Source organism: Gadus chalcogrammus, chromosome 19 (genome assembly GCF_026213295.1).
Source record: "Gadus chalcogrammus isolate NIFS_2021 chromosome 19, NIFS_Gcha_1.0, whole genome shotgun sequence".
Classification (NCBI taxonomy): domain Eukaryota; kingdom Metazoa; phylum Chordata; class Actinopteri; order Gadiformes; family Gadidae; genus Gadus; species Gadus chalcogrammus.
In genome coordinates, this window is record NC_079430.1 from 17014549 (window position 1) to 17033075 (window position 18527).

Genomic DNA, 18527 nt, shown 5'->3' on the forward strand with positions numbered 1-18527 from the left:
GAACCTAAAGTCAGGCTGGCGCTTGCACTAATAGGTACAGATATCCGTTTTCTTCCCTCACCCTCACCCCACCCGCCCACTCCCTCCCTCCATGCGCCACCCTCTCGATCTCTTCCCCTCAAAAACCTCCAAGAGTCGAAGACATACGTACATGAAAAACAGGCTCCTTCCTTTCCTTCCTTTTGGATATGAGTGACGGGCGCTCTCGACCAATCGGCGCCGCGGACCCGGCAAACACTCGGCCCCGCTCCTCTCCCGCCATTGGCTGTCCTGCCGCGCTTCGGGTTCGTCGCGATATTAATGACTGCTGAGGAGGAGACGGCGGGCGCGTCGACGTCTATGTGGTGGTCCGCATGACACTTGATCGAGGGGAGAGAGGCGCCGTTAACAGCCGTACCGGAACAGACGAGCGGGAGAAAGAGGCGCAGAAGTGGAGACGTGGGGGAACCGTTACACACGTGTCTACATTTCACCGTCTACCCATCTCCAGATTTACCGTGATTTTTTTTTCTGGTTTGTTGTTGAGGGGACTTTGACGTCTGCTCTTTACCCCCTTCCCGACGAGGCTGTACCTCTCGGTTCGTTCTCGGTGGGTTCCGGAGCAGAGGAGAACCGGAGATCTGATTGAACTGATTCATCCTCAACCTCAACTGCGTAAAAAAAAAGAAGAAACCAAGCCGCGCGCTCTTCGGTGGTTTCTATGTGGCGCGCGCTTCTCTCTCGTCTCTCGCGACCGACCAGGGGTCTCTAAAAAGGAGATATAGAGGGGGATAAAAGCCCGTTACGGAGTCTAACACACCCGGTAAGTTCAACCTATTTTCCCCTCCCCACTATATTCAACGTTGGTTTCTTTCTGGATGCTCTGGCGTGTTCCGGGCTGCAGCTGCCGTCTACGCACACACAAGTTGATGCGAAACGCCTGCATGCACCGAATCGATGGCTCGGCACTGTTCCGTACCCCAGGTAGGCCCCTGTCGTCGGGGTTTAAGAGGAACTGTGTGACGTCAGTGATCTGAAATAAAAAGGGATTCGTCCTTATGCGAATAAATGATGCGATATTAACCACTGGCCTCGAACCCCGGTCTTTCGCGTGGAGTGGAGACGGCGCGCTTTGCGCAACCCTGCAGATCTATGCGCTCAGCAGACGGTGTCTCGGAGCGTTTTGAAAGGCAGGTTAAGCGGTGAGGAAAGCGTGTGCGATTTCAATAGCTGACACTGAGCACACTGGCACAAATCATAGCCTACAGCTTTGCATCACAGGGGTGATGGTGGTTGTCTGCTAAATGCCCACCACCGCCGCCGTCACCAGCCACCACCAGAAACATCTCGAAGGACCCCCGCCAGAGAAACCCTGGTGGGGATCTCGTCTCCCAGTCCTCCTTCATGTGGCTTTGCGTTAGAAAAAACCTATGCGAGTGTAATCGACATGAGGCTAAGCTACATTTGGTATTACGTGTACCCTGCCTGCGTATAATAGGCTACCTGTATGTTCCAGAAATACTCCGTACCACGTTGGATCGGACATGTTCGACTCGGATCCTACTTTTTTTTTGGTTTCTTCTCACATTTTCTGCGTTTGCTTGCGTGATTAACCCTGTCACCTAGAAGCACCCATAGGAGCCCGTTTAGTGCTGTCGCTCGGGATCTTACCTCGGTGAGCTACCTGTCCGTCCGCGTACACGCACACATGCACACGCATTAGAGAGAGCGACAGAGAGAGATTTTCATTAATCCCTCTGCATTGGGGCGTCTGTCTTTTCCTCTCTGCCAGTCTCTCTCTCTGCCTCTCTGTTGCTCTTTATGAATTCACTTTGTTTCCTTTGCCAAAATCTATTTCGAACTCGACCAACCCAAAATATCCCGAACAATATTTTCAGAAGTAGATGTGTATATCTGAATGGTGATGTGATCTCGTCATGCGCACGTTTGTGGTTATACGGCCGTTCCAACCGTGCGTGCCTTTGTGTGCGTGTGTGCGGGAGGGTGTGTGTGTGTATGAGTGTGCGTCCGTTTCCCATTTCCGGTGAAGTTGTGATCAATGCGTCTGGTATGGCTGTGTTGGAAGTGGAACACAACGAGGCCCGTTCAAATCGGAATGACTCATCAAGGAGAGCCATTCAATATGAGACACCACGCTGCATAAAACACAGAAAACCACAACTGGCCTTAACTCCAGAAGACGGAATTTGCGCACACATTAGATCCGATATTTGATTGGCTGATCCGTTAATGGCCAATTTATGGTTCACAACCATTTGCATAATCATGGTGGGGTTTAATATGTTGTTGGCTAATCTCTACACATATGTGATTCAATAAAATTACCATTTAGAGATGTTGGTTGGTTAGGAGATAATGCTGGTACATTTAATGTTCGGTTGTATTTCCTCATTAAAAGAGACCTGCCTAGAGGCATTCTCGGTCTATCCAGTGTTGGTTTAATCAAACTTTTGCCTTCCTTTTCATTGTTAAATAAAAACCTCTCAAAAATAGATCAAAAGTTTTTGTGTAGCTGTCAACAGCAACTCTGTAAACGATCTCATTAAGGCCTCCCCACTCCGATCTATGGACCTACCATTGACCTTCCTTGTTATCACTTAGAAATAGTGTTTCAAAACACATAGACAACAGATTCAGACGTTTTGTGTATTTTGGTGGTTTGCTGGCATGAGGATGAAGAATTATGACAGGTTGCTGATTTATATGTATTATAGGGAATTACAGCCTGTACAATATTTCATGGCGTCGTTTTTTGGGGTAAGATATTTGCCAGTTGGCAAATGTAATTGCCATATTGAGGTGTACTATATCACACAAGTGCCATCCTGTAATTATTATTACAATCCCCTTATCATTTTTTCAGTGGAAGTAATAACCTATTTGTTCCCTCACCAACATAAGACAGACAGTTGTGTCTTTTTAGGGAATCCAAAAGAATATCTAATTACGACGGTGTGTAACATCATTACATCTGCTGCAAGACTTTGTTGAGCTGTGTCCATTATTTGAGTCAGCAAGTTAGGCGCACACAAACAAACACGCACAAACACACACACACTAGGCTATTCATATCAATAAATAGCAAGACAATAGCATAATGGGGGGGGGCGCTTCAATAATCCCACTGCATTTTGTTAAAAACAAAATCAATAGAGCCATGTTCACAACAACAACTCATACACTTAAGAGCGTTGGGGGGGGGGCTGTGGTGAATTACCTATTGATCCCCTGCGAGAAATGACAAGACAATCGGCTCGATTGGTTTTTTTCCTCTCGTGCACCTGGGCCACAGCCTCGCGGAAGCTTCCGGAAGGCGTCCCCCCGCGCACGACTCGAGGCGTGGGCGCTTCGTATAAATCTCAACCTGGTAGCAAGTGGGCAGACAGGTTCCTGTGAGGCCCGCTAACAGGTAATAGTGTTCAGACGCAGCGGTGGAGGTCGACCGAGACGGAGGGCCGTAACTCTGCCTTCCAGCCGACGGAGAACAAATTGAAGAAGCACACGCGTGTGTGCTTTCTCTCAGCCGTGCCGTAACAATTGCAACAGCGAGATGCCTGCAGGGGGGGGTTGCTTCTTTCAATGCCGTTTTTCTTCCCCCCAACACAACAAAACCGAAATCCATGTGCACGCATTAACGCGAGTAAACCTATCACTCCAGGGTTGGGGGGGGGGAGGGGCCTGTGTGTCGGAGCATGTGCCCTTTCTTAATAGCTTGTGCGTCCTCCAATGAGCACGCTCACCCAATCAAAACAAAACAAGAAGCAGGCCGGCGATGAGAAAGGGTGTGGGCGTCGCCAGCTCCCGTTTGGTTCTGTACGTACGTACGGGTGTTTGTCTCGCCGTCCCCAGTGAACCGAGCTGAGGGATGCTCAGTGACGAGGCCGGGCGGTGGAAGGATACGGCGGCTACACGCATAAAACATCACAACTCCGCCGTTAGCCGCGGGATCCAGGCAATTAGGCAATGTGTTCCGAATCAATTATGATGGATTCCATAGGATTGGTCAGCAGGGAGAGAACGCCCACGTCGTGCAGACCATAATATTCCTGAATCACTTTAGCAGCTTGAAATGTTGCTTTTGTGGCGTTTAAACAGACTGCAACAAAGGGTTTTGCTGGAAGCACTACTGCGCTAAACCCAAAGGAAATTTACCTCTCGTAGTTGCGCAGGTTTGATTTCCACCTGTGGTGTTCAATACTATATGCTAAATTTCCCTTGCTTTCCACTGACAGCACTGTGTAGAGAGGCATTAAAGCCCATATCAATATATTCTGCTCTATATAATATAAGGCCCTATAGATCTATGAACCAATGAAGGAAAAGCAACAGGCGCACCGATGCTAGCTACTGCCAAATGTACAATTACAGACGCCTAACAAAACAATAGACTATTCTGACCGTATGTACATCCAACAATGGATTGTGCAAAGCGTCGCGATACCGCACTGATTGGATGCTGAGGCATGCAACATTGTGATTCACATCACCAAATACAGAGCTTGTGGTTTATCATCGGAGTTGAACTTGACGGGAACACATGCACATATCGCAGTTTTCAAACGCGAGTGGAAAATGAAGATGGAGGATGTATATGGGCCACTGCTGTGACGTCCATCTGTTCTTCCGTTCCGATTGGTACATAAAGATATAGCCCCTGGGTATGCAGATGAAGAGGTTCTAGTTAAATGTGCGATCCGGTACTGTGGAGACTACTTGCTTGAACCAAACAAATCACTCTTGTTTTGATGAAAAAACGCACCGGCACAAAACGCTCAAACACACACAGGGGAACACATCCGGGCACAAATCACCACATGGCCGACAGACCCACGCATGCACACACACACACAATGCTTCCCGTCCTGCCTCCCACACCATTCCAATCTCCACACTCACCCAGGCACAGACAATTTACACCAAGCACTCAGAGACGCACACATACTAATTATTCGGTGGCCAATCAGGCCCGTGTTGTGAATCATTCTGAGTCACTGAATAGAACACAGAAAGCCATCATGGAACCTATTTTACCGAGGCGGCGTATCTATCCATCTGCTCGCGGCTAGACGTGCAAGGAGAGAATAGAGAAGTGGGGGGGGGGGGGGGGGAGAAGGGCGGGAGAACGAAACTGAAACCGAGAAGCGAACCGTCCAAACCCATGAAATCATAATAAAGGGGTCCTAGCTTGCGTTAAATGCATTTCAGTGCCACGTAATGATTGATTCCGTCTACCGTAGGATCTTTATCCCCCGGCAGGCGCGTGTCCCCCTTGACCGGCTATATATTATTCATATAAATATAGATAGCTACGCATCCCTGCCCGCTGCGCGCACACACGGCGCATTTGCACCTGCAGATTCAATTCAACCCACACAACCCCTCACCACCCCCCCATCCCAGCCGCCCGACTTTGAGGGTAATACGGCTGGCTTGTCTTCCTCTCCTTTCCTCTGCTCTTGTCTCCTTTCCCCTTTCTCTTGTCCAGCCTTCTCCTTTACTTCTCTTTCACTCCCCCCTCCCTTCCCTTATCCCTTCTCCTGCTGTCTCCCTCTTTTCCTACCTTCTCTCTCGTCCTCCCTTCTCCTTACCCCCCTTCTCCCTTCCCCTGCCTTCTCTCTCTTGTCCTCCATTCTCTCCCTTGTCCCCTTCCCTCATCCCTTCTCCTGCCTTCTCTCTCGTCCTCCGTTCTCCTTACCTCTCTTCACCCTTCCCTCATCCTCTCTCCTCTCTCCTCCCCTCAAAACACGTCTTTCATTTTCAGCCATGAGCTCTACAAGGAACATTATGCAGATTTCCCCCGTCTTTTCTTGGTCAAGAGCTAGGTGTGCGATTATGTTGGGAGAGAAATGTGCGTCGGGGCGTTCGCTACGCCTTTGACCTTATCAGCATGGAGCCTTAAGCTGGATACCTTGGCTTAATTTTAATAGATGCAGCATGAGGTGTATTAGACCGGCAGAATGGGGGGGGGGGGGGGGGGGGGGGGGGGGGGGGGGGGGTGCAGGTGCAGCCTGCGTTTGTGCTAGGGCTGAACGATTAACCAAATTCAAACCGTATCACGATGCAATAGCACGCGATATTTATTGCTTATTTAGTGAGTCATACAGAACATAAGGAACTTTAAAAAGAAAAATCGCATTCTAAATCGAAATCGCAATATTGGTAGAAATAATCGCAATTAGATTATTTCCCCAAATCGTTCAGTCCTAGTTTGTGCATTGACTGAGCAGGCCTGCAAGCCCATGTTAGCTTTTATACTCGGTAGGGTTAGGGAATGCAGAAGGATGCCCTGGCTTGTGATGGAGAAGGAGGTGAATGTGGTGTCGTTTGCTTGCTAGATGTGTGGACAGGTGGTACCTGTGTGCAAAAACTAGCATCCATGCATGCATACACATTAGCTAGTGTATGCGTGTGGATGTTTTGCGTGTTTTTCGTAGGGGTTTTGGGTTGCCCCAAAACCCCTATGTCTGCAAAACCATGCAGACATAGGGGTGCATGTTTGCACACTAATAATGTTTAAAGTTTGTATCTCCCGCTATTTAAGGCTACACATCTAGGTGGGTGTGAGTGTTTTCTAGCGTTGGGAAGAAGAAAGGGTATTAAAAAAAAGAGATCCGTTTTCCTTTACTCAGCTCAAGGGCATGTCTTGTCCGATTCAGGGCTGAAAAGGCGAAGAAAGGGTTCCGCGGTTAATTTGCAACATTGATTTTGCATTAACGGTGGACTCGCCACTGATCCATGGCCATACTGGAGCAGATGTAAGCGAAAAAAAGGTTTACATCCCCAGTCGTGGCCGATGTTCTCACATGCACGCGCGCACACACACACACACACACACACACACACACACACACACACACACACACACACACACACACACACACACACACACACACACACACACACACACACACACACACACACACACACACACACACACACACAGTGATTCAAATGGATGTGCAAAAGAAGAAACGGCCACAAAGCAAAAGCACATTGTGCATGCACAACACATGCAACGAGTGTCACCCTATTTAATAGACTCTCTCTTACCTTGGACCAAATGGTAAATCGATGAGGTGAAGGGCAAGGGGAGTGGCAGCAAAGAACCAGCCTAACTAACCCCCCCCCCCCTCCCGGACACACACACACACACTCACACAAGAGGCTTACCAGACCACTCGGTCGTATTAAATCGTGGAGGGACTGCAGCCCGGCCCCGCATGGCAACGAGGGCCCCGGCAACCAACGATAGGCATGCATCGTTGATAGAGTGATAGAGCCACGGTGGATGGGGTGCACGGATTGATAGGGCTAGATAAGACAGTTAATAAGTTGTCTACACACACACACACACACACACACACACACACACACACACACACACACACACACACACACACACACACACACACACACACACACACACACACACACACACACACACACACACACACACACACACACACACACGGCATTGCAAAGGAGAAATGTTGAGGAAAGTAGGAAAACATTTATTCTAATGGCCGGTGGAAATGTCCCAAGAGGCGAGGTCAATAACAGCCGGCAGACACCATCAAAAGCTAGTGCAAAAAAAATAAACGGGATGAAAACGGGGGCATTGAACACATGCCTTTTGAAATGATTGGAGGAGGAAGAGAAGAAAGCGAGCAAGGGAAGTGAAGGAAGCAGGAGAAGCTGCGTACGTGGAAAAGGATAGAAGGGGGGGGGAAGTAAGTGGGAGAGGAGAGTCCCGAGGTGGAGGAGCAAGTGGAAAAGCCTTCCGAGCCTTATTACCCCCTAGATCAGAATTCCCAGCGAAGCGTTCCTACAACACACAGGCCAGTCTCCTGAATAAGGAGGCAATTCTGCCGTGCCCTACTTTCCACTCGTGCCTGACCTTTATGTCGTCCGCCCGGTCTTACCAGCGCGAGTGTAATGCCTACTTCCCCGCAGATACAATACTGCCTTGTTACCGCTTAAACCGCGGACAGCCTCATAAGCATCCCCCACGGGCAAATGTCTCCAAAGGAAAATCAAGTTGTTTTTTTTCCTCATATTCTTTCCTCCTCAGCTCGACCAAGCTGCTTAGATCTATCTTGTTTTCTCGTCCGCTAAGCGCTATCTGCATACCAAACCCTTGCCGGTCTCTTGCAGGACATTTCAATGACGTGCGAATGACTTGAGATTCTCCACCAATCACCCGCCGTTTGGAGCCTGTCAGTGCCACACCAATTCGGCAAATTCCCCCCGGTCTGGAACGCCTACGTCAATGTTTTGATTCCCAAGGGGCGTTTTCAAAAGACGCAGTCCAAAAGGCCTCTGGACGCTGGAGTTGGATGGACATGCAACCAATCTGTTTGCCGGAACGTATGACACATCGGCAGCAGCTGTCGTGCTGCGTTATGAAAATGCTTCAATAGCGTTCCCATAGGGCGATCCTCTGAACTGTCATTTGTACTGAACCCGCCCCATATTAGATAATCGGTTGTCATTGGCCCAACCCACGCTGTCTTAAGAGGAGGAGGGAGGCCAGAGGCATAGGCAAGTGCAAATAAAACACAAGCTTGCAGATTCGTCTGGTTCCCAAGCTTATCTGTGCGCCCTAAGGGTTCGCGAGCGATATCTCGTCCTGTAACTAGTTTAAACGACTACGAAGTAATTTGGAAGATACTGTTATCCATACATTGAGTTTGAATCATTTGCGTTAATAAAAGATACAGGCAAGAGGCTCAGGGGGAATCCACAGCAGTCTCCGTACATAGAAGGGCATCGAACTCTTCAAACCTTTCTGTTTGGTATCTGATCATCACCTACTCTGTAGCTTGCCCCGCAGATACTTTTCATTAATGAGCAGTTATATGGGGGTTCTGGGGCCATCTTACCCTAGGATGCCTACATGTACACTGATGGAAGCAGGAATCGTACCCTGAACCCTTCAGTTTGGTAGTCGAACATTGTAACGCCCAGACCTGGGGGTTATGGGGGGTCTTACCCTATGATGCCTACATAGTGACCCCTGGAGCAGGAATCGTACCCAGAACCAGTTTGGTAGACGTAGCCCCAGATCTATTTGTAGAAGGGGAATGTATCTGGGGGTTCGAGGGCATACCGCTATGTATATCACTATCGCCATGACTACAGGTTGATTGCTAGAACCGAGAGGAGGTTCCAAGCCAGAACCTTTCAGTTTTACCTAGCATCAGACTCGACTATCCCGGCCCCCCCCCCGTGAACTGTTGAAAGACAAACAGCCCTGCCTGTCTTTTGCTGATGCATGGTGTGTCACGGCTCACGCTGAATTAGCACCGCGGAGATACCGTGACAAAAGCTCTTTGCTCTCCCGTGCACAATGATTCATTTAAAGTGGTCGTATCTCGCTGCGTTTTATCACCAGAATCCCAGGGACAGCCGGCCGGTGTATTCGTGCTACCAGCTTTTAGCATAGCGGATATTGCAGGGATATGATAATGCCTGAGCGTAATGCAGATACGACAATGAAATGAAATGCAAATCGGTGAGTCGATGGTAATTGTGAGGTGTTAGTGTTGCCAAGATATCTGAAGATGAGGGGCAATTTTTTTGGAACTACAACGCAATAGAACCACACAGCTTGAGCCATTAGTGTCTTGGCATATAGTGAGTCCTGCGAGTTATTAGATTTAACATATCAAATGTGTACACAGAGGAAAAGGCTAAGCTAAAAGTACACAGGCGTGGGGGACGTTCTCATCACAAACAACCAGCAGCAGATATTGGATTTAATCTAAAGTTAGCCTGGCAGTTATGATGGCGATATGAAAAGGACAAAGGCAAAGAGGCAGCGCAGGCTTGTTGTGATGATAAATGTCATGCTGGTTATGAGGTTCCTGCTGCCCACCGCAATAACACACGTGCTTATCCGTTCGGATCGGCAGTTTTAAAAGACCTTGTTTGTATATTTATATATAGTAAGATCAAGGTCGCTAACATTGCGGTACCATGGTTAACACAAATAGGATGTAAAAATACAAAAACAAAAATACAGAAATAAATCAAAAGACGAATCAAACCATTCTAACCCTGATTTAAAACCCTTACAATGTGAAAAAACTGTTGGCCAGGGCATTGTTGGAAAACAGATTTTAATCTCAATTCCTTTTTACCGGGTAAAATAAAGGATATTGACTGAAAACATTTTAAACACACAGCTGGTTAAACAGACAGGACATGCCTCTCATGTAATTCAAACACCAAAAACTGAAGAGACACTGACCCACAGGGCTGTTACTTTCTGATTCCGTTTCCGGTGCCTTTCGAGATGAGTCAAGTACCGGCAGGGGATTAAACGGCCCACCGTTTGAGGCATGGATAAACACAACAGAAGTGGAAAAGCCCCCCTACCCCCACCCCCTACCCCCCGGGCCCCTGGCTGTCAGGTGGGGCCCCTGTAATGGAAGGGTAGCTCAGGACGAGACGATCGAGAGGCGGGAGAGAGAGGCCCCCGGACGCCGGCCCGACACCTTGGGACGGCGAGTTATCTCCGTGACGGAGGGCCTTATCCTGACCTATAAAGGAGCTCACCGGCCCCACTCCCGTGAGCACATGCCACAGCACCAGCCGCCGCCGCCGCCACCGCCGCGTTGGAGCTGCGCCATCGGAGTGCTGGAGTTTAACAGGAAACCCAATTTCAAACCCTGCTGGGTACATTACCTGGGGCGGCTGATTCGATAGCTCTCACTCCCCGCCTCTTTTGCCTTTATTTCTTTTTTTCCTTTGGCTAAAAGCCCTTTTTTCCAGGTGTAGATTAGGGGCATCCATCTCTAAACTCTATTTGCCCCGGCGATATTAACAACATTCCTCTCTGTCCCGCGAACTGCGAGGCTAAACGCAAAGTTATTACCTCCTTAAAGTCGCAACACGCTTGGCTTTTGTTTACGGGCGGAAGGCGGTTAACTAGGTTAGGGCTAATTCCCGGCATTAATATTATCTTTACAGAATGTGTGTGATGGTGACAGCTTTCTTGGGGTATGGCGAGTGGAGGGGTGTGTGTGTGTGTGTGTGTGTGTGTGTGTGTGTGTGTGTGTGGTCCGTACAAAAGGTTAATACACCAGTATTGATGTGTTCCTTGGGTCCTATGGCAGGTCATTTTGTTGAACACAACCCCTCTGTTTTTACTTAATCTCTCTAATTCACCAAGTCCCCCTCATAGCGCGCTCTCTCTCTCTCTCTCTCTCTCTCTCTCTCTCTCTCTCTCTCTCTCTCTCTCTCTCTCTCTCTCTCTCTCTCTCTCTCTCTCTCTCTCTCTCTCTCTCTCTCTCTCTCTCTCTCTCTCTCTCTCTCTCTCTCTCTCTCATTATCGGCGACACCGTTACAGGCACATGGATGATTGGGGAGGGGGGGGGGGGGGTTCAGGCATAAAGATGTGGGCGGGGGTGTTACAGCCGGGGGGGCAGGAGACCACCGGCTGTAATAAGTTAGTACAGCTGGAGCGGTCTCCTTAGTCAAATCAGTCACGGAGCAGGGCCCTGTGAATAAAACGCTAATTCCTTATTTTACCGGGCTTTACCCTTAATGGATCGGCCCAATAGGAAATTACCTGTTCAACTGTTTGTGGATGATTTACAGACGACCGTGAGAGGGGCGTGGGGGGGTTCACTTAAACGATTCGGTGAAAGTGTGCCCATTCAGCATTTTTTTGTCAAACTTCGGAACAGGTGTAGCGGAGAGGAGAGGCGTTTTATTTTACTTTGCCGTCGATGAGGTGCTAGTCGGGGAGGTATTAGTATGCAGCCCACGGCCCGGTCCACACAGCCCTATTTTGCTTGGCCATTACCACATCAGACACGTTGCCAAATAAGATGTCACCCTGAATTCACTCGGCATACAAATTCCCCGCCGAAAGTTTTCACAGGTTTCTCCCCCCCCCCCCCCCCCCCCCCCCCCCCCCCCCCCCCCCCCCCCCCCCCGCCGTCTCTCACCAAATTACCTCCTCCCTCCCTCCCTTTTTCTCTCTCAACCTCACTCCTCCCTTTTCAACTCACTCCCTCTCTCTGTGTATAGAGGTTAGGTTTTGATAGTCGCTCAGGGTTTGTTTTCGTTATAATGTTTAACGACGGAGATAATATTACAGCCCTCCAAATAACAGTTAGGGAAAATCAGTTCGTAAAAATATAAAAAAAGTAAACACTGTCAAACAAACACTTCTGCGACGCACGGCGACCACTTGACTTGGCTAGGTTACAGTATCGTTGAGGCTGATAACGACGAGTCTCGAATAAACTAATGAATACATGCATCCGGCGAGCAGGGGTTAAGACCAGAACACTATGAAGCGGAATTACGAGGGCAGGCCAGGTTTCCAGGCTAGGGATTAGCTGCACCCGCTATAATGGAGATGGTTTCACCAGGGGAGGGAGGAGAGGGGCAAAGCTGTGTTTATCAGAATGCCCCGGGTGCATTAAAGAGCCATGTGCCTTTATACAAAGACTCCACCAGCAACCCCCCCCCCTACTCTCCTCCTCCTCCGTCCTCCCTTTATAATATAATAACCCCACGTGCACGCACACAAACACACACTACTGCATGCACAAGAGCCTACACACACAAACCCTAGTGCGTACACCCACACACAGTAGTGCGCGCAAACACAAACACTAGTACGCAGACACAAACACACACGTGTGCAAACACACACGTGTGCAAACACACACACACACACACACACACACACACACACACACACACACACACACACACACACACACACACACACACACACACACACACACACACACACACACACACACACACACACACACACAAGTACAATTCCTGGCCTTGTGTAGTTATGCCTGCAGTGGTATTTTTACGATTCGCGCTCATACAATCAATCTCTTAACCCGTCCATCCATCTCTCTCTCTCCTATCGCCCCACCCATCCACCCATCGCTCTATCCATCTCTTTATCTGTCTCTGTCTCCACCCATCCATATGTCCCTATCTACCCATCTGTCTGTCTAGCCAAATCAATCCAAAACTCTTTATATGTACTCGGTTGAAAAACAGCAAGCTTTCTTGACCGTGACCCTAGCTCGAATTCATGTTTCTTATTACCTTGAAATACCCTTTTTTTACCCTCTTTTACTTCAATAGTCGGTTTTCATTCGCCACTTATTTCCCCGCCTGTCATACACGACCCGGTTACCTCGGGGGAAAATGTTTTCCTGTGGTCCTCCTTTGTCGGCTGCCTTCTTTAAATATAGCATGGTGTGTGCGTGTGCGCGTGTGTGTGTGTGTGTGTACACCGAGTGCTCCTTTGGACCGTCACACCACAAGCACCATCAAACCATCTGTTCTGCGAGAGAGGCAGTTATGTATAACAAATTACATAGTGCACCCAATGTGCGGAGACTCCAGGGTAAAGTCTCTAGCAGAGTCGGGTCGAAGAAGTAAATAAATGGAGAGTAAAAAGAGAAAATACACCGTACCAAAACAAACAGATGTCATGAAAAAAACAGAAAAAACAGCATACGGTACCACAGAATGTCATTCGTTCCCTTTTTTTTCTTTTTTACCGATAGGGTACAATTAATAAAATAACGTTGTGGAATTAACATGTGTTGTTAAGGCTTGTTCTGTTCCGATTTTTTTCCAGGAGAGCTTAATCAATATTCGGTACTGTTAAAAAGATGGAGGCTCTCCTGAAAGCACAAAGCACTGGGCTGAGACGTTCCCCCACTTCATTAGTTGGCAATGGCAGCCATCAAGCTGGAATCAGTGCCTTTCTTTGAGCAGCCAGTTTGGGTTCTCAAGGGGTGATTAAAAAAAGGGGGGTAATTGGTTCTGAACCAAATAAAATACAAGCAAATGCTCATTGTTGCTTAGGAAAAAAAACCGAGGCTATTTGTTTCCAGTGATGTCCCTCCAGGTTTTAAAAAGAGGCAACACAGGCCTAGTCGTGTTTGTCTCACTTTGGATTCTTTTATCGGTGGGCTTAAAGGAAATGGTAAACCCCTGATGTCTGCAGGCGTTTGCCCAGGAGACAAATGCTTACATCCTATGAAGTCTCTCCATTAGGGACTTCTAATAAAGCGTCTTCTTAAACTCATAATACGCGGCTAATGTCAAGCCTGAGTGCCGTATCACAAGGTACAGATATGTCCCAGGAATGAAGCAGAGAAGGTCAAGCGCATATAAAGCCATGGTGTGGTAGCTTGTAGGCAGTGCGATATAAATGTCAACATGCATCAGTGTGCCTATAACAAATGTCAATGTGACTAAATCCTTCTCTTATGAAAATCCTGGACGGCTGAGCATTATCATATCATACTCACACTGCCCCCCCCCCTCCCTCTCTTCTCTTTTTTTACACAGGTTGGAATGGACTGGTTCATGGACTCTGGAAGCTAGTACCGCTGAATTAACGAGGACAGCCTTCATCAAAGGACTCTGGAATTTTCCGTGGATAACGTGTAAATGCTAATAACTGGACCGTAACTCCCCTGAGGTATACCAGTTTTTTTTCGGGCCATCATTTTTTCCCCTCCTCTTCCCCAGCCCGACTGCACCTTCCTCTGGGGCCCTTTGCCTGACTGCAGCCTTGGCCTCTGACACCGACACTAGCAGCGAGGACTGACTGATTGGTCATTATATCCAAGGACAGCAGCCAGACCCGAAGCCCCCCCAGGGGACCACAAACTGCCGTTGCTAGAGCTCGCTGTGGCGATCGGTCGCGAGGGCTGCAAGTCATTTGCCGATGCAGTCGGAAACAAATGATTCATTATTCGTGAGGCCAACAGTGCACACCACTTAGTCAACAGAGGCCAGTTACCGGCGGGGAAACGGGGGGCCAATATGAAGGACGTGTCATTTGCCGATCGTCTCCTTGTGGCCCTGGCCATGGCTTCCATCGTGCTGGCCACCGAGGAGAGACTTGATTGCCCCAAACTCTGCGTGTGTCAGATCAGACCGTGGTTCTCTCCTAGCTCTGTCTACATGGAGGCCCCCACGGTGGACTGCAACGACGTAGGACTCTTCAGCCTGCCGGGGAAATTACCGATGGACACGCAGGTGCTATTGCTGCAAACCAACAACGTGGCGAAGATCAACAACCCTTTGGATTATCTGACCAACATCACAGAGATCGACCTCTCACAAAATAACTTAACCTCCATCAGCGACGTGCAGCTGGGGAGCCTGCCTCAGCTTCTGTCGCTCCACATGGAGGAGAATTGGATACAGGTGCTGCCCGGGAGCTGTTTGGCTGAGCTGCCAAACCTTCAGGAGCTCTACATGAATCACAACCTCATTTCCTCCATCTCCCACACAGCGTTTGAGGGCCTGCACAGGCTGCTGCGATTACACCTCAACTCTAACAAGCTCAAGGTCATCAGCAAGGAGTGGTTCGAGGCCATGCCGAGTCTGGAGATCCTGATGATCGGCGAGAACCCCGTCATTTTCATAGACGACATGAACTTCAAACCCCTCATTAACCTCCGCAGTCTCGTTCTGACCAGGATGAATCTGTCGCAGCTGCCGGACGATGCGCTGGCGGGCCTCGACACGTTGGAGAGCATCTCCTTCTACGACAACATTTTCCCCGAGGTGCCCCACTCTGCCCTGAGAACCCTGAAGAACCTGAAGTTCCTGGATCTGAATAAAAACCCCATTGGAAGAATACAGAGGGGGGACTTTGTGGACATGCTCCATTTGAAAGAGCTGGGAATTAACAGCATGCCAGAGCTAGTTTCCATTGACAGCTTTGCCCTGAACAACCTCCCCGAGCTTACCAAAATAGAAGCGACTAACAACCCTAAACTGTCTTACATCCATCCCAACGCCTTCTACAAGCTACCTAGGCTGGAGACTCTGATGCTGAACGGTAATGCGCTCAGTGCCCTCCATAGGATTACCGTCGAGTCCCTCCCCAACCTCAGGGAGGTGAGCATGCACAGCAACCCCATCCGCTGCGACTGTGTGGTCCGCTGGATGAACATGAACAAGACCAATATCCGCTTCATGGAACCCGACTCGCTGTATTGTGTGGAGCCGCCAGAATACGAAGGCCAGCATGTTCGACAGGTGCACTTCAGGGAAATGATGGAAATTTGCCTGCCGCTTATTTCTCCTGAAAGCATGCCCGCTCGCGTCAAGGCACAGAACGGCAGCTCTGTGTCCCTCCACTGCAGGGCATTTGCGGAACCAGAACCAGACATCTACTGGATCACCCCGTCTGGTTCCAGGGTTCTTCCCAACACCGTGTCGGACAAGTTTTACATGCACCCCGAGGGAACCTTCGACATCTACGATATAACGGAATACGAAGCGGGGCTTTACACCTGTGTCGCCCACAACCTGGTCGGCGCCGACCTCAAGTCGGTCTCCGTGGAAGTGAACGGATATTTCCCCCAAGCCGCCAACGGATCTCTGGAAGTCGAGATCAAGTCGCTAGAGGCCAGGTCCATCGTGGTGTCCTGGAACGCCGCCCACGGCGGCGTGGCGCCAAGCATCAAGTGGTACACCCTGACGGACGCCAACCACCCCACCATGGCGTTCACTGCCAGGGTACCCTCCGACGTCCGGGTCTACAACCTCACCCACCTCAGCCCGGCCACCCCGTACAAAGTGTGTGTGGAGGTACGCGGCGCACACTCCAGCCACGACACCAAGTGCGTCAACGTCACCACCAAGGCGCTGGAGCGGCGAGTCCAGGACACGGCGAAGTGGGACACGGCGATGATCACCGTGTTCGGGTCCCTGCTGGCCATGGTGTCTGTGGCCTGCTTGCTTATTTACGTGTCGCTGAGGAACCGCCACCTTTACGGGGAGTTAAGGAAGTGCGAGTCCAAAGACGCGCTCACACCGCCGGAGGCCGCCGGCGTCTACTCGCCGTTCTTAACGAGGCTGTGGGTCCCGGGGAAAGGCATGCCGAGCGGAGTGGAAGTGAAAGCCACAGTCATAAACGTATCTGACAATGCCTTTTAGGAAGTTCGGCGAGAGGAGAGTACCACACGACTGCGGAAGAACAGACGAGGCCATAGGGGGAGAAATGAAAGACAGCTATTTTTTTGCAGGATTGTTCAAATTGCAACTCTCCCGCCCCCTTCCCTTTGGGAGTTCAAACTCAGATGTAGTGACGAGACGGATAACGGATTAGGGCGGAACAGATGGAATTGAATGACACACTCGCCCAAGTTTGAACTTTTAACTTCAGGAGATGGCTTTGCAACCGTTTCATCTACCCGAGCTAACATCGGCAGGACTGGGTTGGGCGGCGGCGGTTGGGAGTACTTGCTGTACTGCTAAAGGATACATTTCAGTACCATTCCCACAGAAATACAGACAGAGTGAGAGCAAGACAATGCAATGCTGAGCGGGCTCTTGTGTAATTGACTGTTAAATGTGTTCAGAGTTGTGGAACTGTCCGTGTGGTCCCAAGCAATACCGTCTGTGATTTGTCAAACATCCATAGACGAGTTAGAGAAAAACAGTAACTAGCGGCTGTCTATACCTGGAAAAGAGGGATTTAGTAGAATAGACGAATAACAGTGACTATGGTGTATACCTTTTGATGAAATATACCCCTTTCCCTCCCTCTCTTTTTTCTATTTAAAATGAGGATTCTTGAATTTTCATGGAAATATTGTTATATATTCTACTCTACTGGTGATGTAATGAGAATCCCTCTGTATCCATGCGGTTTAAATGGGTTTTAAATTGTAGGGAAGGAACCAACTGCTCTCTTGATTACAACTAGGCCTACATTAAGCTAAATGAAATTCAACTCTGGAAATGGGAGCCTGGAGAGGACATTTGCAGAAATGGCTGTTTGTGCTGCGTAGTTCTCATAGCAATGGCGGCTGGGTAAAATATGAAAGGATGTAAGAAATTAATCATATAAAGTTATATACATATGTAAAATTTGACTCTTAAAAAGGTTGAGATGTGTGGTGTTTTACCTCCCCCTTGAAGGTTTGGACGTGGTTTGTTATGCCCCGGTAAGTGCCTACAACGCGGACGACATGAAGTCAACTGAAAACAAAAAGAAAGGACGATAATTAAGAAATGTTGAAAAACAGCAAAATATGGCCATGTCATCACTGCAGAATCACAAGCTAATCTCCAGTAATTCTAGTGACAAAAAAATACTTCAGCGGTATTTTTAGCATACATATTTTAAGAAAACATTGCGTTGTTGCTTTGGGTGTAAAGTTAAAAAGCCATTTTTATATTGACTGTACTATATGTGATCAATGGGCACAACAGACTTGGGAATCGTGCTAAAAAGAATAAATGTGATTGTTTCTTTTACAAACAGTTGATGCCTTATTGTCTGTGAATTTCTGATCAGTTGTCGGGCACAAAAGCATAAAAATGCTATTTTCCAACCATTTCTTAAATTCAAGGTTCATCCTTTAGAAGGGGCCGTTACATGAAGCGATTTGTTACATGAAGATCCCGTGTTAAGTGGTTCTTTGACAGGACCATCACTAACACTATAAGCTAGCGAGAGAGAGAACACTTTAAAATGGCTGCCCCTGTGTCCTATT

The 18527-nt window shown here is 48.8% G+C and overlaps 1 protein-coding gene across 1 annotated transcript; it reads left to right on the top strand.

Annotated features, from left to right (window-relative positions):
- Window positions 1-286: 286 nt before the first annotated feature.
- LOC130372608 (leucine-rich repeat neuronal protein 3) lies at window positions 287-18284 on the top strand. The gene is made up of 2 exons (XM_056578710.1): window positions 287-802; window positions 14353-18284. The coding sequence occupies exon 2, from the start codon at window positions 14833-14835 to the stop codon at window positions 16960-16962; it is 2130 nt and encodes a 709-aa protein (XP_056434685.1). The 5' UTR covers window positions 287-802; window positions 14353-14832; the 3' UTR covers window positions 16963-18284.
- The last annotated feature ends 243 nt before the right edge of the window (window positions 18285-18527 follow it).

Excerpts from the sequence above, each read along its gene's own strand:
- LOC130372608 (XM_056578710.1), top strand. The coding sequence starts at position 14,833 with ATGAAGGACGTGTCATTTGCCGATCGTCTCCTTGTGGCCCTGGCCATG.